At 45.6% G+C, this 17,553-nt stretch overlaps 1 protein-coding gene across 5 annotated transcripts in view; it reads left to right on the plus strand.

Annotated features, from left to right (window-relative positions):
• DNAAF1 (dynein axonemal assembly factor 1) overlaps nt 1-17,553 on the plus strand; it is a 32,665-nt gene that overhangs the window by 375 nt on the left and 14,737 nt on the right. For all 5 annotated transcript variants that reach the window (XR_010131605.1, XR_010131606.1, XM_019012476.4 and 2 more), the window contains exons 2-6: nt 3,426-3,561; nt 4,678-4,769; nt 9,018-9,239; nt 10,023-10,189; nt 14,087-14,208. Coding sequence is in view for 3 of the 5 variants with exons in the window: in XM_019012476.4 (XP_018868021.4) it covers nt 3,426-3,561; nt 4,678-4,769; nt 9,018-9,239; nt 10,023-10,189; nt 14,087-14,208 (739 nt within the window). In the remaining 2 variants the exon portion in view is untranslated. The remainder of the gene's footprint in view (nt 1-3,425; nt 3,562-4,677; nt 4,770-9,017; nt 9,240-10,022; nt 10,190-14,086; nt 14,209-17,553) is intronic.

The following is a 17,553-nucleotide window of genomic DNA, read 5'->3' on the forward strand; positions in this document are numbered from 1 at the left end:
CCCCCAGGGAGGGCGGTGGGCGAGGGGCCGACACGGCTAGGCACTCTAGCCCCCTTCCCACACCACATACCCGATCTTCACAGCCAAATAATAACAATAATAATAATGGTAGCAACCAACGCTCTGCAGTAGGGGCTTCTCTCGCCATTTCGTACTGAGGAGGAAACATACTTAAGAGGTTACAAAACTTGCGCCAAACAGATAACCCTCGGCTAGTCAGTGACAGAACAGACTAGGCCGGGTGCGGTGGCTCAACGCCTGTAATTCCAGCACTTTGGGAGGCCGAGGCGGGCGGATCATCAGGTCAGTCAGGAGTTCGAGACCAGCCTGGCCAACATAGTGAAACCCTGTCTCTACTAAAAATACAAAAAATGAGCTGGGCGTGGTGGCGGGCGCCTGTAGTCTCAGCTACTTGGGAGGCTGAGGCAGGAGAATCGCTTGAACCCGGGAGGCCGAGGTTGCAGTGAGCCAAGATCTCGCCATTGCATTCCAGCCCGGACGACAGTGGGAGACTCCGTCTTAAACAAACAAAAAAGCAAACAAAACCCACCAGACTCAGGCCCAGACACTCTGGGTCTCCAGAGCCCCAGCCCTAACCCACCATGCCATTCTCCCTGCTCCCAACTTTGATGCTTTAAATGTGTCCCTTTATTGCTATCACTATGTAAGACCAAAGGCTTTCTCTCCCTGCAGACTGCATGTTGTGTCAGGGCAAGACATCCTGATTGAATTTGGAGTCTAGTCCAGTGCCTGACCTAGGGTAGAGAGTCCGAATGAAGAGTTGGTTCTGGGGTCAGTGTGTGATCCCCTCACCAAAGTTTGCCAGAATGGATTTGAAAGATAACCTTCATGGCCAGGCATGGTGGCTCACGCCTGTAATCCTAGCACTTTGGGAGGCAGAGGCTGGTGGGTCACCTGAGGTCAGCAGTTCGAGACCAGTCTGGCCAACATATCGAAACCCTGTCTTTGCTAAAAACACAAAAATTAGCAGGGCGTGGTGATGTGCTCCTGTAATTCCAGTTACTTGGGAGGCTAAGGCAGGAGAATTCCCTGAACCCCGGAGGCAGAGGTTGTACTGAGCCAAGGGGGAAGCTGAGGCTGCAGTGAGCCAAGATCACACCACTGCACCCCAGCCTGAGCAAAGGAGCAAGACTCCGTCTCAAAAAAAAAAGGAAGGAAGGAAGCCTGGCTTCAGCTTCTGCTCCCAGTAGACTTGGTGCCCTAAAGGAAACGTTTTAGTGATTACATTAAAAAAACCACTTGATTTGTGTTCCAGTTTCTGAACCCAGGCAACAAATAAACCAGCTGATTTGTGTTCCAGGCAACAAATATATCTTAAGCATCAACTGTCCAGATGAACCTTGTATGAGGAGCCATAGGGAACTGGCATTGCTCAGTGGAAAGACACTGGTCTTGGAGCCATTGACACTGGGTTCAGGTTGAGGCTCAGCAGCGGGCCAGCTTTATGGCTGTTGGCCCAGAGCTTAACCTCTCGGAGCCTTAGTCTCCTCATCTGTAAGCTGGGATAATTATACAGGAGTATAAGGAGAGAATTATAATTAAATGTCCCAGCATATAGTGGGCCATTATTAAATGGTAGCTCTTGTTATTAATTACATATTAATATTTATGTATTGAGCGCTTATTCTTTATTTTTTCCACTAACATTTATCTGTTGCTTCCTGTGGCTGGGCATTCTATGCAAAATTGATGAGTTTAAGAACCAGTCCCCACACACACAGCCTTTAGTCTTGTTCAATAGACCACACAAACACAGAAAGCAGCAGACAACAGCTCTTAAAGTTAAGTGCGGTTGAATTGGCCAATTTTGAATGACCTTTAAAAAAATTATTCATTTGAATGTGCTCATGTTATTGTTATCAAAGATATTCTCACTATTTTTGTTTTTTTTCATGTGATTTTCCTTTTGATGATTTTTTTTTTAAGAGATGGAATCTCACTATGTTACCCGAGCTAGATCTTCCTGCCTCAGCCTCCTGAGTAGCTGGGACTACAGGCATGCTCCACTACACCTGGCTTGAGAAATTTTTTAAAAGACAAAAGAACAAAGAACATTAAAACAAATACCCGTGTTTTGCCAGCAAGAATTGAAAATGAGTAACATTTTATCATATTTAGTTGAAGTCTTTTTTAATTAAAGAAATAAGCCCCCCCACAAAAAAAATAAATAAAAATAAATAAGGCTGGGCACGGTGGCTCACGCCTGTAATCCCAGCACTTTGGAAGGCCAAGGCGGGTGGGTCACCTGAGGTCAGGAGTTTGAGGCCAGCCTGGCCAACATGGGGAAACCCCGTCTCTATTAAAAATACAAAAAAATTAGCTAGGCATGGTGACAGGCGCTGGTAATCCTAGCTACTTGGGAGGCTGAGGCATGAGAATTGCTTGAACCAGGGAGGCGGAGGTTGCAGTGAGCTGAGATCCCGCTGGTGCACTCCAACCTGGGGGATAGACCAAGACGGTCTCCAAAAAAAAAAGAAATAAAACATTTCACATAAAGTTGGTGTTCCTTTTGTCCCCTGTACCCCACCCCGTTTCTAATCCCATTCCTTTCCTCCCTTGTCCAGAATTTTATATGGATTCTTGCAAGCACTTCTCTATACATGTATGCCCTGAAACAGTGTATAGTATTGGTTTGCATATTTTTAATTTATATATGGCATCCTGTGCTTATTGTGAAACTTGCTTTTTACACTCCATATACGTTTCTGAGAATTATCCCTATGGATAGATGTAGTTCTAGTGCATTCTTCTCAAAGGTAGAAAAGCAAGTCATTGTTTTATGTAACCAGCCCCTATGGATGGACATTTACGTTGTTAACAGTTTTTGGCTTTTATAAAAAAAAAATGCAGAAACAAATCTCTTTGTCCATGTTTTCTTGTGCACCTGTACAAGAGTTTTTATAGAGGATCTACCTAGAAGTGAAATTTACATAGTCTTTGCCAATGCTTTAAAAATTGTTACACATTTAAAGATTACTGTTCTCTCTCTCTCTCTTTTTTTTTTTTTTTTTGGTGAGACGGGGTCTCACTTTGTTGCCCAGGCTGGAGTACAGTGGTGTGAACACAGCTCACTGCAGCCTTGACTTCCCAAGCTCCAGTGATCAACCTGCCTCAGCCCCACAAGTAGCTGGGACTACAGGCACGCACCACTACATCTGGCTAATTTTTGTAGAGATGGGGTTTTGCCATGTTGCTCAGGCTGGTCTCAAATACCTGGCCTCGAGCAATCTACCTGCCTCAGCCTCCCAAAGAGCTGGGATTACAGGCCTGAGCCACCATACCCAGCCACTAAAGAATACTGGTGTTCTATACTAAAAGTGGATGGTCATTAACCAAGCTGAAGTTGGGGGTATTTTTTGGTATATATCTTGATCTCTGCAGACCTGATCTCTTTTATTTTACAGAAATTAATGATCCTAAGGAAATATGTGTGGGTTCTTCTGACACATCCTACCACAGCCAGCAGAAACAGAGTGGTGATAATGGGTCAGGTGGTCACTTCGCACACCCAAGAGAAGACAGGGAAGATCGGGGCCCCAGGTATGTGGGCATACTCCTAATAAGTGCACATTTATGGAGTAAGGTAGATGGCATAATCACCCGCTTGTATGGATAAGGAAATAGAGGCTGGTAGAGATTGAATTGCCTGCCCGGTGTCTGAGAATGGAGTGAGGATGGCACTGCCTCTGCCGCACAGCTGAGTGCACATTCTATTAAACTTTAATGCCAGACCTGCAGAGAGGAACAGCAGTAGTTCCTGATGACACCATTTAAAGTATTTGTATTAGAACATACAATGCAATGTTTAGGCCGGGCGCAGTGGCTCATGCCTGTAATCCCAGCACTTTGGGAGGCTGAGGTGGGCGAATCTCAAGGTCAGGAGTTCGAGACCAGCCTGGACAATATGGTGAAACCCCATCTCTACTAAAAATACAAAAAATTAGCTGGGCGTAGTGGCGGGCACCTGTAATCCCAGCTACTCGGGAGGCTGAGGCAGGAGGATCGCTTGAATCCGGGAGGCGAAGGTTGCAGTGAGCCAAGATCATACCACTGCACTCCAGCCCAGGCGGCAGAGTGAGACTCCATCTCAAAAAAAAAAAAAAAAAAAAAAAAACATACATTGCAATTTTTAAGAATGCTGAAAATAAGCCAAGCATGGTGGCCCTTGCCTGTAATCCCAGTACTTTGGGAGGCCAACGTGGGTGGATCACCTGAGGTCAGGAGTTCAAGACCAGCCTGACCAACATGGTGAAACCCCCTCTCTACTAAAAATACAAAAATTAGCCGGGTGTGGTGGCACATGCCTGTAATCCCAGCTACTCGGGAGGCTGAGGCAGGAGAATCGCTTGAACCTGGGAGGCGGAGGTTGCAGTGAGCTAAGATTGTGCCACTGCACTCCAGCCTGGGCAATAGAGTGAGACTCTGTCTCAAAAAAAAAAAATGCTGAAAATAATATTCGATGAGGCCCTAAAATCTATACAAAAAAGAAGAAGAAAAAGAAAAGGAGAAAGAGAAAAAGACGAACTTAAAATAGGTATCAGGGATATAGGATGTTATAGAATTTTGGGCAGGAATGGATGTGGTAAAGAACTGTGAGAATATATTTTACAGCTGACAATTTGCAATAAGCTTATTCATATTTTTCCATTTTAACAGAATGACTAAAAGTTCCCTGCAAAAACTCTGCAAGCAGCACAAGCTTTATATTACCCCAGCATTGAATGATACGCTGTATTTACACTATAAAGGTAAGTGTAAAGGTAAGAGAGGAAGTGCTTCACGTCAGGTGGAAAGATTCTGTCTAGCGGTATAAAAAATTACTTGCAGGGATCACCTTTATTTCTCAGAATGTATCTAAGCAGGAAATTTCAAAGTTTAGTGGAGATTTATGGAAAAGGAATAACATTTATTTCAAGAAAAAGTCTTGCCTGACCAGTTTACAAAGGAGCCACTGGCTATAGGAATACCAAGGAAACACATTATCTTTCATTGTTGTTTCCTAAGGAATTTTTTTTCTTTTCTTTCTTTTTTTTTTTTTTTTTTTTTGAGGTGGTGTCTTGCTCTGTTGCCCAAGCTGAAGTGCAGTGGTGCAATCTCTGCTCACTGCAACCTCTGTCTCCAGGTTCAAGCAATTCTCCTACCTCAGCCTCCTGAGTAGCTGGGTTACAGGTGCCCACCACCACGCCTTGCTAATTTTTGTATTTTTAGTAAAGGCGGGGTTTCGCCATGTTGGCCATTCTGGTCTCAAACTCCTGAACCCAGTCGATCCAGCTGCCTCAGCCTCCCAAAGTGCTGGGCTTACAAGTGTGAGCCACTGCACCCAGCCAGGACTTTAATTTTTCATACCAGAAACTTAGTTTGTAAGTACTTTGGGGTTGGGAGGTATATGTTGGGAAGGATTGCAGCTTGATGTTGGAAACAAATGATGAGGATCTTTGGGTGCCTCTTAGAATGGAGAGGCATGAGCAGGAGCCAGGGTTGGAGGCCAGTATCACATATCAATGGAAGCTCAGTTTCACAGACAGGGCTTTTCCCAGCCTGAGGGCTTCCAGTCTGTGCTGATGGGGTGACCAGCTTGCTCATCAGTCCTCTCATTGTTCACTTGTTTCTTCAGTAGCTGCTTGCTGAGAGTCTACTGTGTGCCCAGCACTGCTCAGTGCTGAAAATGCACAGAGGGAACCGGCAAAGGTGCCTTTGGTGTCCTGGGGGATGGGAGCGGCTATTATGAGGATGGTGCCATGCCAGGGAGACGCCCAAAGGGATCCAGGAGCACAAATGCCTTAAGGGGTCGGAACGACTCCGATGGGTCTCCTCACCTCCATTTTTGCCCACTCCAAAATTCCCCACCCAGCATCCAAGTGTAGCAGTGAGTAAGATGATGTAGGAGGACAGACCCCCGGGGGACTGATACTTAAGAGGCGGGAAGAAAAAAGTAAAAAACCATTAAGTTTGACTAAGTAGAGACAGACAGGTAGAAGAGCTGGGAGAGAGAGGTGCCCATATTAGTTATCTATTACTACATAATTATCTACCCTGAAACTTAGCAACTTCATCTCATGATCTCACCCAGTTTCTGAGGGCCGGGAACTCGGGAGTCATTAGCTGGGCGGTTCTGGCTCAGGGTCTCTGATGAGGCAGTAGCCAGACTGTCAGCGCAGCCTCACTCATTCGATGGCTTGACGGGGGCTGGAGAATCCACTTCCAGGCTTTAGGCCTCAGACCCTCATAGCTGTCAGCCAGAGGCCTTAATTTCTCACCACATGAGCCTCCCCATGGCAGCTGGCTTCCCTCAGAGCAAGTTACCCAAGAAAGGAAGCAAGGCCAAGACAAAAGTGGAGGTGACACTTCATCACTCCATTGTATGCTGTTGGTGTCTGGATCCACTCCTGTCTTACTGCATCGCTAACATGAAGGCATCGACTAGGAGGGTGATCCAGAGAGCCTGAGGAGGAAGCTGGGAAAGGGGCACAGGGCCTGTGGGCCAGATGCCTTGGAATGGTCAAAGGCTAAGAGGACTGACAGTAGCATGTAGCAGTTAGGATCTTAGGGAGACTTTAGCCAGGTGGTTGCAGTGATGGTGGGATCCAGGGGAGAGCAGCAAGTTGGAGATGGCTTGAACAGCAAAGAGGGAGGAGATGGGGTGAGAGCTAGAGCAAAGACCAAGGAGAAAAACCAGAATGTCAGAAACCCAAGGAGACAAATCATCCAGTTTCTTCAACAAAAAATTTCAATGTAAGAAAGAGAGAGAGACATACACACACTCTTAGGTTAAAAGTGACTTAAGGCCAGGCGTGGTGGCTCACGCCTGTGATCCCAGCAATGTGGGAGGCCAAGGTAGGCAGATCAGGAGTTTGAGACCAGTCTGGCCAACATGGTGAAACCCCATCTCTACTAAAAATAACACACAAAAAAATTGGCCAGGTGTGATGGTGCATGGCTGTAATCCTACTTACTTGTGAGGCTGAGGCAGGAGAATCGATTGAACCCAGGAGGCTGTTTGCAGTGAGCCAAGATTGTGCTACCATGCTCCAGCCTAGGCGACAGAGCAAGATTCTGTCTCAAAAAAAAAAAAAAAAAAAAAAAAAAAAGTTGGCTGGGCATGGTGGCTCACACCTGTAATCCCAGCACTTTAGGAGGCCAAGGCAGGTGGATCACCTGAGGTAAGGAGTTTGAGACCAACCTGGCCAACATGGTAAAACCCCATCTCCACTAAAAATACAAAAATTAGCCAGGTGTGGTGATGGCAGGTGCCTGTAATCTGAGCTACTCAGGAGGCTGAGACAGGAGAATCGCTTGAACCCAGGAGATGTAGGTTACAGTGAGCCAAGATTGTGCAATTGCACTCCAGTCTGGGCAACAGAGCCAGACTCCATCTGAAAAAAAAAAAAAAGTGACTTAAGAGACATCCACTAATTACACGTTTGGACCTTATTTGTATGTTGATTCAGACAGTAAACAGTTTGGAAACAAAGACAACAAAGAAATGTGACCAGTTACTGGCTATTTGATGATGATGTTGAGGAACTGTTGTTTAGACGTCACAGTGGTGTTGTGGCTATCTTAAAGAAAAAAAAATCCTATCTTTTATAGATACTGACTTCAGCATGAAGACCTTGGAGCAATATGGCAAATACTTCCACTATAAAAATTTTTGTGGAGAGGGTTTGCAAGGAGGGAGAGCATCCGGAGGAATAGCTAATGGATGCTAGGCTTAATACCTAGGTGATGGGATGACCTATGCAGCAAACCACATGGCACACATTTACCTATGCCACAAACCAGCACATCCGGCACAGGAACCCATCAACTTAAAATAAAACTTGAAGAAATAAAATAACCAAAATTTTTGTGGAAAAAAAGATAGGATTTTAAAAAGTCTATCTATATAATGCCTGTGTTTAAGTGTATTCTATAACTATTTTAAATATTACTTGTGCTTATAACAAGCTTGGAAGGCGAGAGAGAAAAATGAAAAAAGATTATCTGTTGGCAGGAACATGGGTGCATTTCTTTTTATTTTGCTCACCATTGATATTAAAATTTTTTAATAAAAACTTTTTCAGGCAACAAAATAAAGAACTTTAAAAAGTGTTGGTAATAGTAGGTCAAGGCATGAATTACACACTGATGATGAGTTACTAAAGGAAACTAAAAGATTTGTTTTCCTAACCCTAAATTTGGCTCATAAAACTGAAAAAGAGAACAAAACAAGGCCCACAGTTTGCACTAGGGTCAGGCCTGGTGGGAACATTTTCAAGGCAGGGTTACCCCCACTGCACCCCCACCTCCACCCACTCCCCACCATGAAGGCAGCAGTAGGCTCCACCCTCCCAGGTGGGTGATTCCAGCAGAAAGACTACCAGTCTTTTCAGCAAGACCCCCTAGGATTCATCAAAGTTGGGCTTGCTTGGCTAAGTGTGGCCACCCCCGAATGAGTCACCGTGACTCTGATAGGCTGCCAGAGAGCCATCGGGTGGTATTAGGAAAAGGATGGTTCCTCCAAGAAAAGTTGTTACTGGAGGAAGGAGGTGTGGATGCCAGGTAGGCAGGTGTCTTAGTCCGTTTTGAGCTGCTGTAACAAGAAACCATAGCCTGGGTGGCTTGTACACAACAAAAATGTATTTCTCACAGTTCTGGAGGCTAGGAAGTCCAAGATCAAGCTACTGGCATATTTGGTGACTGGTGAGAGCCTGCTTTTTTATTCTCAGATGACACTTTCTTGCTGTATCCTCATGGGGTGAAGATGGCAAAGAAGCTCTCTGGGGCCTCATTTATGAGACCACTAATCCCATTCCTGAGGGTTCTTCTCTCATGACCTTATCACCTCCCAAAAGTCCCACCTCCTAATACCATCACATTAGGGGTTAGGATTTCAATGTACGAATTTTGAAGGGACACAGACATTCAGTTCCTAATAGTAGGCAAAAACAAGGGTGACCGTGACCCCTCTGCCCTGTAAGTAGGAGCTTAATTCCCACCTGCTTCCTTTTTGTTAGGTTTTGATCGCATTGAAAACCTGGAAGAGTACACAGGGCTGCGCTGTCTCTGGCTGCAGAGCAATGGAATACAGAAAATCGAAAACCTGGAGGCCCAAACTGAGTTGCGTTGCCTCTTCTTGCAAATGAACTTGCTCCATAAAATTGAGAACCTGGAACCTCTGCAGAAACTGGATGCTCTTAACCTCAGCAACAATTACATCAAGACCATTGAAAACCTCTGTAAGAGTACCCAGCAAGCAGTGTGTCTATTTGCCATATGTCCATCACTTTCCCCTGAGGGATGTTCTAAGCTTTTATATTATGGGCAAGAAGTGGGTTTTTTTTTTTGTTTTTTTGTTTTTTTTTTGAGACAGAGTCTTGCTCTGTCGCCCAGACTGGAGTGCAGTAGCACGATCTCGGCTCACTGCAAGCTCTGCCTCCTGGGTTCATGCCATTCTCCTGCCTCAGCCTCCCAAATAGCTGGGACTACAGGCACCCACCACCACACCTGGCTAATTTTTTGTATTTTTAGTAGAGACGGGGTTTCACCGTGTTAGCCAGGATGGTCTCGATCTCCTGACCTCGTGATCCGCCCGCCTTGGCCTCCCAAAGTGCTGGGATTACAGGCGTGAGCCACCACGCCCGGCCAAGAAGTGTTTTTGGTTTTGTTTTGCTTTGCTTCTTTTTGAGATGGGGTCTTGCTCTGTCACCCAGGCTGAAATGCAGTGGTGCAGTTACAGCTCACTGCAGCCTTGACCTCCTGGTCTCAAGCGATCCTCCCACGTCAGCCTCCCAGATAGCTGAGACCACAGGCACGTGCCACCAGACCTGGCAAGTTTTTCTACTTTTTGTGGATATGGGGTCTCACTGTGTTGCCCAGGCTAGTCTCAAACCTCCTGGGCTCAAAAGATTCTCCCGCTTTAGCCTCCCGAAGTGCTGGGATTACAGGTATGAACCACTGTGCCTGGCCCAAGAAGCATTTTTATGCCTTTGTTTTTGACTTCTGCTGACCTTACCTTCCAGCCTGCCTCCCAGTCCTGAACACATTGCAGATGGCCCACAATCACCTGGAGACCGTGGAGGACATTCAGCATCTACAAGAGTGTTTGAGGCTTTGTGTCCTTGACCTTTCGCACAACAAGCTGAGCGACCCGGAGATCCTGAGCATTCTGGAAAGCATGCCCGATTTGGTAAAAAACAAAAACAAAAACAACGAAAAAGCACCACAGGAAACCGCTTCTATTATTTTCATCAAATATCAAGTCCTTTTGTCTTTTCTCTCCTTCTTGCCTTCCTTCCCTTTTTCACACTTTTTTCCTCTTTGTGTTTTTATCTGGAGTATCTGAAATGCCAGATGTCGTATTATTTTACCCACAAATAGTTCAGTGTGTACCTCTAACAGATAAGGACTTTTTTTTTTTTATATGGAGTTTCGCTCTTGTTCAGGCTAGAGTGCTGTGGCACGAACTCCGCCCACTGCAACCTCTGCCTCTGGGTTCAAGGAATTCTCCTGCCTCAGCATCCCGAGTAGCTGGGATTTCAGGTGCCTGCCATCACACCCAGCTAATTTTTGTATTCTTAGTAGATTCAGGGATTCATCATGTTGTCCAGGCTGGTCTTGAACTCCTGACCTTGAGTGATCCACCTGCCTCAACCTCCCAAAGTGCCGGGATTACAGGCAAGAGCCATTGTGCCCAGCCACCACTCAATTAATTTTTCAAGGAAACCAGGTCCTCTGTCTGGTGTTACCCACATTCTGGATGTAGCTGATTGCATCCTTGTGGTGCCACTTAACATGTTCTGCTGGCCCTGGTATTTCCTGTAAAATGATATCGGAGCCAGAGGCTGGATAGTATCCAGGCTCCATATTTCACCTTGAGGTGTGTCAGGTCCTTCCGCTGCCAGCTCCTCACATCAGGGAGCGTGTGATGCCTGCTTGCTTCTCCTTTTGTTGTTTTAAGATTCACTAGTGGGTTCAGATATTGTCAGCCTGGTCCAGCCATTATGAAGTTCCCCGTCAGTCCTCCCAGTTATTTTAGCAGTCACTGATGAACATTGCCTAGATTAATTATTTAATGATGAGTCACACAATGACAACTTTCCAGTTCTCTCACTCTCTCAGCATCTGTTAGCTAGAATGCTTCTACACTTCTACAAAGAGCTTTCATTCGCCAACTAGTGGTTCATGCAGTTCATGCAGAAAAGGCCAGGATCAATGTTTGACCCTTTTATTTATCATTTTTCTTTTCTTTTCTTTCCTTTTCTTTCTTTCTTTCTTTCTTTCTTTTTTTTTTTTTTGCTCTGTCACCCAGGCTGGAGTGCAGTGGTATAATCATGGCTCACTGCAGCTTCAACCTCCTAGGCTCAAGTGATCCTCCCACCTTAGCCTCCCAAGTAGCTGGGAGCACAGGTGTGCACCACCACATCCAGCTAATTTTTATATTTTTTGTAGAGGTGGGTTTTGCCATATTGCTCAGGCTGGTTATTTATCAATTTTCAGTAAAATGAATTGAAACCTGGCAACCTCTCATGGTGACAGTGAAACCTTTCTTTTTTTCAGTATCATTATGAACGCATACATTTATATATACAGTATTTGACATGATTTAACTCTTGCTATCACTTTAATTTTTCATGTTCAAATTTTCCCATCCAGGTGAGGTATGGTGGCCCACACCTGTAATCCCAGCACTTTGGGAGGCCCAGGTGGGCAGATCACTTGAGGCCAGGAGTTTGAGACCAGCCTGGTCAACATGGCAAAACCCCATCTCTACTAACAATACAAAAATTAGCTGGGCATGGTGGTGCACGTCTGTGATCTCAGCTACTTGGGAGGCTGAGGCATGAGAATTGCTTGAACCCAGGAGGCACTGCAGTGAGCCGAGATCTCACCACTGCACTCCAGACAGAATGAGACACTGTCTCAAAAAAAAAAAAAAAAAAAAAAATCCCGTCCTTTGGGCTTGAGAACACGTCAGGTTGCTTCCTATGTCCTTTTGAGTCCTCGCTAGTAGCCTTTGACAGCCTCCTTGCTTCTTAGTGTCTATGTGTTGTCGTGTGTACTAGGAAAAAAAATACTAAAACTAGCACACAAAAACCTTGAGTTTATTGTATACCGCTTAGGCTATTGATAAACAAGGAGAAAAGTGAGTCAACTGAAAGCAAATCATAGTTCAGGAAGAATCTGTAGTGTGTACTATCAAAAGACTAGTTTAGAACTGCAGCGCACGGTGAGAATAGAAAGCTCTATTATATTATAATCCCCCCGTTTGTTCGTTTTTGTTTTGGCTGGGGTTGCCATAAGTACTGGGTGGCTTAACCAATAGAAATTTATTTTCTCGTGGCCAGGCACAGTGGCTCATACCTGTAATCCCAGCGCTTTGGGAGGCCAAGGTGGGCAGATCACGAGGTCAGGAGATCGAGACCTTCCTGGCTAACACGGTGAAACCGTCTCTACTAAAAATACAAAAAATTAGCCGGGCGTGGTGGCGTGCACCTGTAGTCCCAGCTACTCCGGCGGCTGAGGCAGGAGAATGGCGCGAACCTGGGAGGCAGAGCTTGCAGCGACCCGAGATCGCGCCACTACACTCCAGCCTGGGAGACAGGCAGAGTCTGGCTCTGTCTCCAAAAAAAAAAAAAAAAAAGAAACTTATTTTCTCATGATTCTGGAGACTGAAAGTCAAGAGCAAGGTGTGGGCAGGGCTGGGTTCTCCTGAGGCATCTCCTTGGCTGGTAGATGGCCGTCTTCTCCCTGGGTCCTCACATGGTCCCTCCCTCTGTGCCGTGTGTTCTCTGTGTCCTACTTTCTTCTTCTAAGGACACCAGTCAGACTGGATTACGGCCCACCCTAATGGGCTCATTTCAACTTCATCACGGTTTTAAAAGTCTTATCTCCAAATACAGTCACATTCTGAGGTGCTGAGGGTTTGGACTTTAACATGTGAATTTTGGTTAGGACACAGTTCAGCCCAGAACGAAAGCAGGTTGCTTTATGTTAATAGTTGTTTGGTGACTGCTTTTAAATCCTCCCCACACCATTTACCCCTTTATTGCTGCCTGGGTGTATTGCTCCCACCACCCCACCCTGTGCAGGGTAACCACATTTTGAAATGGTTCACCCTCATGTTGCCTTAAGCATTCAACTTCTTTTTTTATTTTCTGAGATGGAGTCTCGCTTTGTCACCCAGGCTGGAGTGCAGTGGCATAATCTCAGCTCACTACAGCCTTCGCCTCCTGGGTTCAAGTGATTTTTCTGCCTCAGGCCCCATGAATAGCTGGGATTACAGGTGCTCACCACGACGCCCAGCTAATTTTTGTATTTTTAGTAGAGATGGGGTTTCACCATGTTGGCCAGGCTGGTCTCGAACTCCTGACCTCAAGTGATCCACCCACCTCAGCCTCCCAAAGTGCTGAGATTACAGGAGTGAGCCACCATGCCCAGCCCCCCTAAGCATTGAACTTCTTTGAGTTTCTTAAGGCAGTAGAGGAAGCGACAGTATTTAAAGATGGGGGAGGATGGCAGGTCGGATTGCTGAGCCCCTTCCTCCTCCCTGGTACTAAGTGACAGCAGGGAGAGCTGTAAGCCGAGGGAGAAGGGCCATCCATCCTGCGGCACTCAGCAGAGGTAAGCGGGCACTCCCCATCCTTTCCCTTAGTCACTGCTGCTTCTCTGTCTAGCGGCTGTGTGCGTTTTGGTAAAATGGATCCTGGCTGGGAAGAAAAGAAAACAATCAATTAGGCAGAGATTCATTTCAGTAAAAGAGGTTGGGTAGCAAAACTAATATAATCAACTGCACTCAGAAAAAGCCTCAGGAAATGTTTTCCAATATTGTTCTGGAGGGACGATGAGATCTAAGATCTGAAGTTCATGTGGAAGAAAGGGCTGCTGAATGATCTAGACAGCTCTGATAGCGTGACAGCAATGGAAACCTTCCGATTTCTCCCATCAAGTCACCAGGACGGGATATTGGCACTTCTATTTTGCTCAAAAAATAGATTTTGTTCATTTATTCTTAGTGCACAGCACATATAAAATAATTCAATCGCATCTTTCAGTAATCATTTTGGTTCTGCTTGTCTTCTTGCAGCGTGTACTGAATTTGACAGGAAACCCGGTTATCAGACACATTCCTAATTACAGAAGGACAGTCACTGTACGACTAAAGCACTTAACATACCTGGATGATAGACCAGTGTTTCCAAAGGACAGGTAAGAAGAGAAAAGCCTTCTGATCACATTTTAATATTTAGTAGTTGACCATGCTTAATATTAAACTTTTTAAGTTTCTGATTCTTGAGCAATTTCACATATCAAAAATGTTCTTTGGAAATAGGCTTGATGGCTACATAATTGACTATAATGGGAATCTGAGCACTTATTCACAGATTTTTATATTCCTTTGATAAGTATCTTTGTATCAGTCGTTTACCTCTTTGCTGATGAGTTCCTTGGAATGGAATTTTTGGAGTAGTATCACTGCATTGAAGAAAGTGGTTTCAGACTTTGTAAAAACTCTTACAAATATTTTCTAGTTGTTTTCTAGAGAGTTTGTACCAATTTACAACCTCATATAACATAACCATGAAAGGAAATCTTTGCCAAGTTTGTTGATGGGTGAAGATCGTACCCCATTGTTTTAAATTGCCATTTTTGGATAATTGATGAAGTTGGGCATTTTCTTCATTGTTATTGGACACTTATATTTCCTCCTTTATGAATATTCTGTCAGTGACTGTTTCCAAGTTTCTTTTTGAAGTGTTTTTCTTACCGATTTGTAAGAGCTTCTTTAATATCAGGAACATCGTACCCTGGACTGCCATGTTTATCGTCACTGCTTTTATCTGTGTTTTTAACTTACTTTTAAATTTAGATCAATTTGGTAATTCTAGTTAGAATAAAATATCAGTCATATAGGCTACTTGACGAGAAGTATAATCCGAATTTTGCATTATACAACATTTAAAATAAATGTAGCTTGTAATGTGTTTTTAAACTCACAAATTTAAATCAAACTAACAAATATTTCAAATAGAGCTTCCACTTGAGCCAGGTAAGAAAACCAGGGCTGGGCGTCGTGGCTCATGTCTGTAATCCCAGCACTTTGGGAGGCCAAGGCGGGCGGATCACGAGGTCAGGAGATCGAGACCACCCCGGCTAACACGGTGAAACCGCGTCGCTACTAAAAGTACACAAAAATTAGCCAGGCGTGGTGGTGGGCGCCTGTAGTCCCAGCTACTCGGGAGGCTGAGGAGGAGAATGGCATAAACCCGGGAGGCGGAGCTTGCAGTGAGCTGAGATCGCGCCACTGCACTCCAGCCTGGGCGACAGAGCGAGACTCCGTCTCAAAAAAAAAAAAAAAAAGAAAACCAGAAGGCCTGCTCCTGGGAGGTTCAACAGAAATTGACCCAGCTCCCTGGGCCCCAGGTCTGGGGGTGGTAAGGACGGGCAGAGCAGCCAGTGTGCAGGGGTCTGACTCCCAAGCCAGCTCTGCAGCCACGAGCTACGTTACAACCTTGGGGGAGCTCCCTCACCTCCCTTGGCGCACGTTCCTCATGGGCAGCGTGGGGATGAGAATACTGTTGCCACAGGGTCCCTGTGAGGGCCTGTGAGCAACATGCAGGACTCCGAGCAGGTGCTGGGCTCCTAGGAGTGAACCAGTGGAAGCAGCTGCCACTGAAGATCCTGCTCCCGCCCCAGGGGCCATGCTGAGGAAAGTAACATGGATGTTAGCAAAAGGAGCCACCGCCCTTTACAGCATAGCCCAAGACTGCAGCTCAGGAGTCAGATTAACCTGGCTTGAGTCTCTTTTTAGAGACAGGGTTGCACTCTGTCACCCAGGCAGGAGTGCAGTGGCACAATCACTGCAGCTTCAAACTCTGGGTTCACACAAGCCTCCCAAGTAACTGAGATTACAGGTGTGCACCACCAAACCCAGCTAATTTTTAAGTTTTTTGTAGAGATGGGGGTCTCACTATGTTGTCAAGGCCAGTCTCAAATTTCTGGCCTCAAGTGATCCTCCTGCGTTGGCCTCCCTAAGCTCTGAGGCTCCCAAAGCCTCACAGGCATGAGCCACCACAACCCTGGCACTGAATCTTAATCCAACCACTGACTAATTGTTTGACACTGGGCACTTGCTGTCATCTAGGATGCAGCAGGTATCTGCTCACCTGTCGTTTTATTAGAGCACTGTTCATGACCTATCTAAATAGTACCTTCTCCACTTGATGTCTCTTCGGCCTGATTTAATTTCCTTTTAGGACACGTGAGCCTCTGACATATACTCATTTCTTCGTTTAGGGTCTGTCTTCCCCGACTAAAAGGGCTGCTCTAACAGAGATCAGCTCTTACATTCGCTGCTGGGTCCCCAGCCTCTAGAACGGTGACTGGCATGTAGCAGGCAACAGATAGGCCTTTGCTGGCTGTCTGCTCTGAGGTCAAAGGGTCTGAGGTTTTCTCACTGTGTGGTAAATGGACTGGAATGGAACATGGTTTATTCTCCTTGGCATATTCTGTCTCAGTGACTCGTGGTCTTTCTCTGCTATAGTATACTTTGCAACACCCTGTCTGACTATTTCCAAACACCTGTACCTTTGATTTTACAGCAGGGATCTGCTTCTTCTCTCTGAAGGTAAGCCTCCTGTTTTTAAACCACCAGACTTTGTTTTTAAAATAACAACTTTGTTGAGGCATAATTCACATACCGTACAGTTTACGTATTTAAAGTGTACAATGTGGCTGGATGTGGTGGCTCACGGCTGTAATCCCAGCACTTTGGGAGGCTGAGGTGGGTGGATCACTTGAGGTCAGGAGACTCCCTCTCAAAAAAAAATAAATAAAAATAAAAAACAAAGTGTACAATGCAATGGCTTTGAGTATATTCACAGAGTTGTGCAACCATCACCACAATCAATTTTAGAACATTCTCACCACCCTAAAAAGGAAATACTGGATGGGCACGGTGGCTCACACCTATAATCCCAGAACTTAGGGAGGCCGGGGCGGGCGGATCACCAGGTCAAGAGATTGAGACCATCCTGGCCAACACGGTGAAATCTCATCTCTACTAAAAATACAAAAATCAGCTGGGTGTGGTGGCGGGCGCCTGTAGTCCCAGCTACTTGGGAGGCTGAGGCAAGAGAATCGCTTGAACCCAGGGGGCGGAGGTTGCAGTGAGCCGAGATCGCGCCACTGCATTCCAGCCTGGGTGACAGTGGGAGACTGTCTCAAAAAAACAACAACAAAAAAAGGAAACACCATCCCCATTAGCAGCCAACCCCCTATTTCTTGCTCCCTGAAGGCCCTGGCAGCCACTCCTCTGCTTTCCCTCTCTGTTGATTTGCTCGTTCTGGACATTTCATGTAAATGGAGTCACTCACCATGTGGCCCTGTGTTTCTTTCACTCAGCATCCTGTTGTCAAGGTTCATCTGCGATGCAGTGTGTTCCATCCAGTACTTCATTCCTCTTTATTGGCAAATGATACTGCATTTTGATACACCACATTGTATTTGTCCATCAACTTTCAGAAATTAGGGTTGTTTTCACTTTTGCCTGTT

This window comes from Gorilla gorilla, chromosome 18 (genome assembly GCF_029281585.2).
Source record: "Gorilla gorilla gorilla isolate KB3781 chromosome 18, NHGRI_mGorGor1-v2.1_pri, whole genome shotgun sequence".
NCBI classification, from domain to species: domain Eukaryota; kingdom Metazoa; phylum Chordata; class Mammalia; order Primates; family Hominidae; genus Gorilla; species Gorilla gorilla.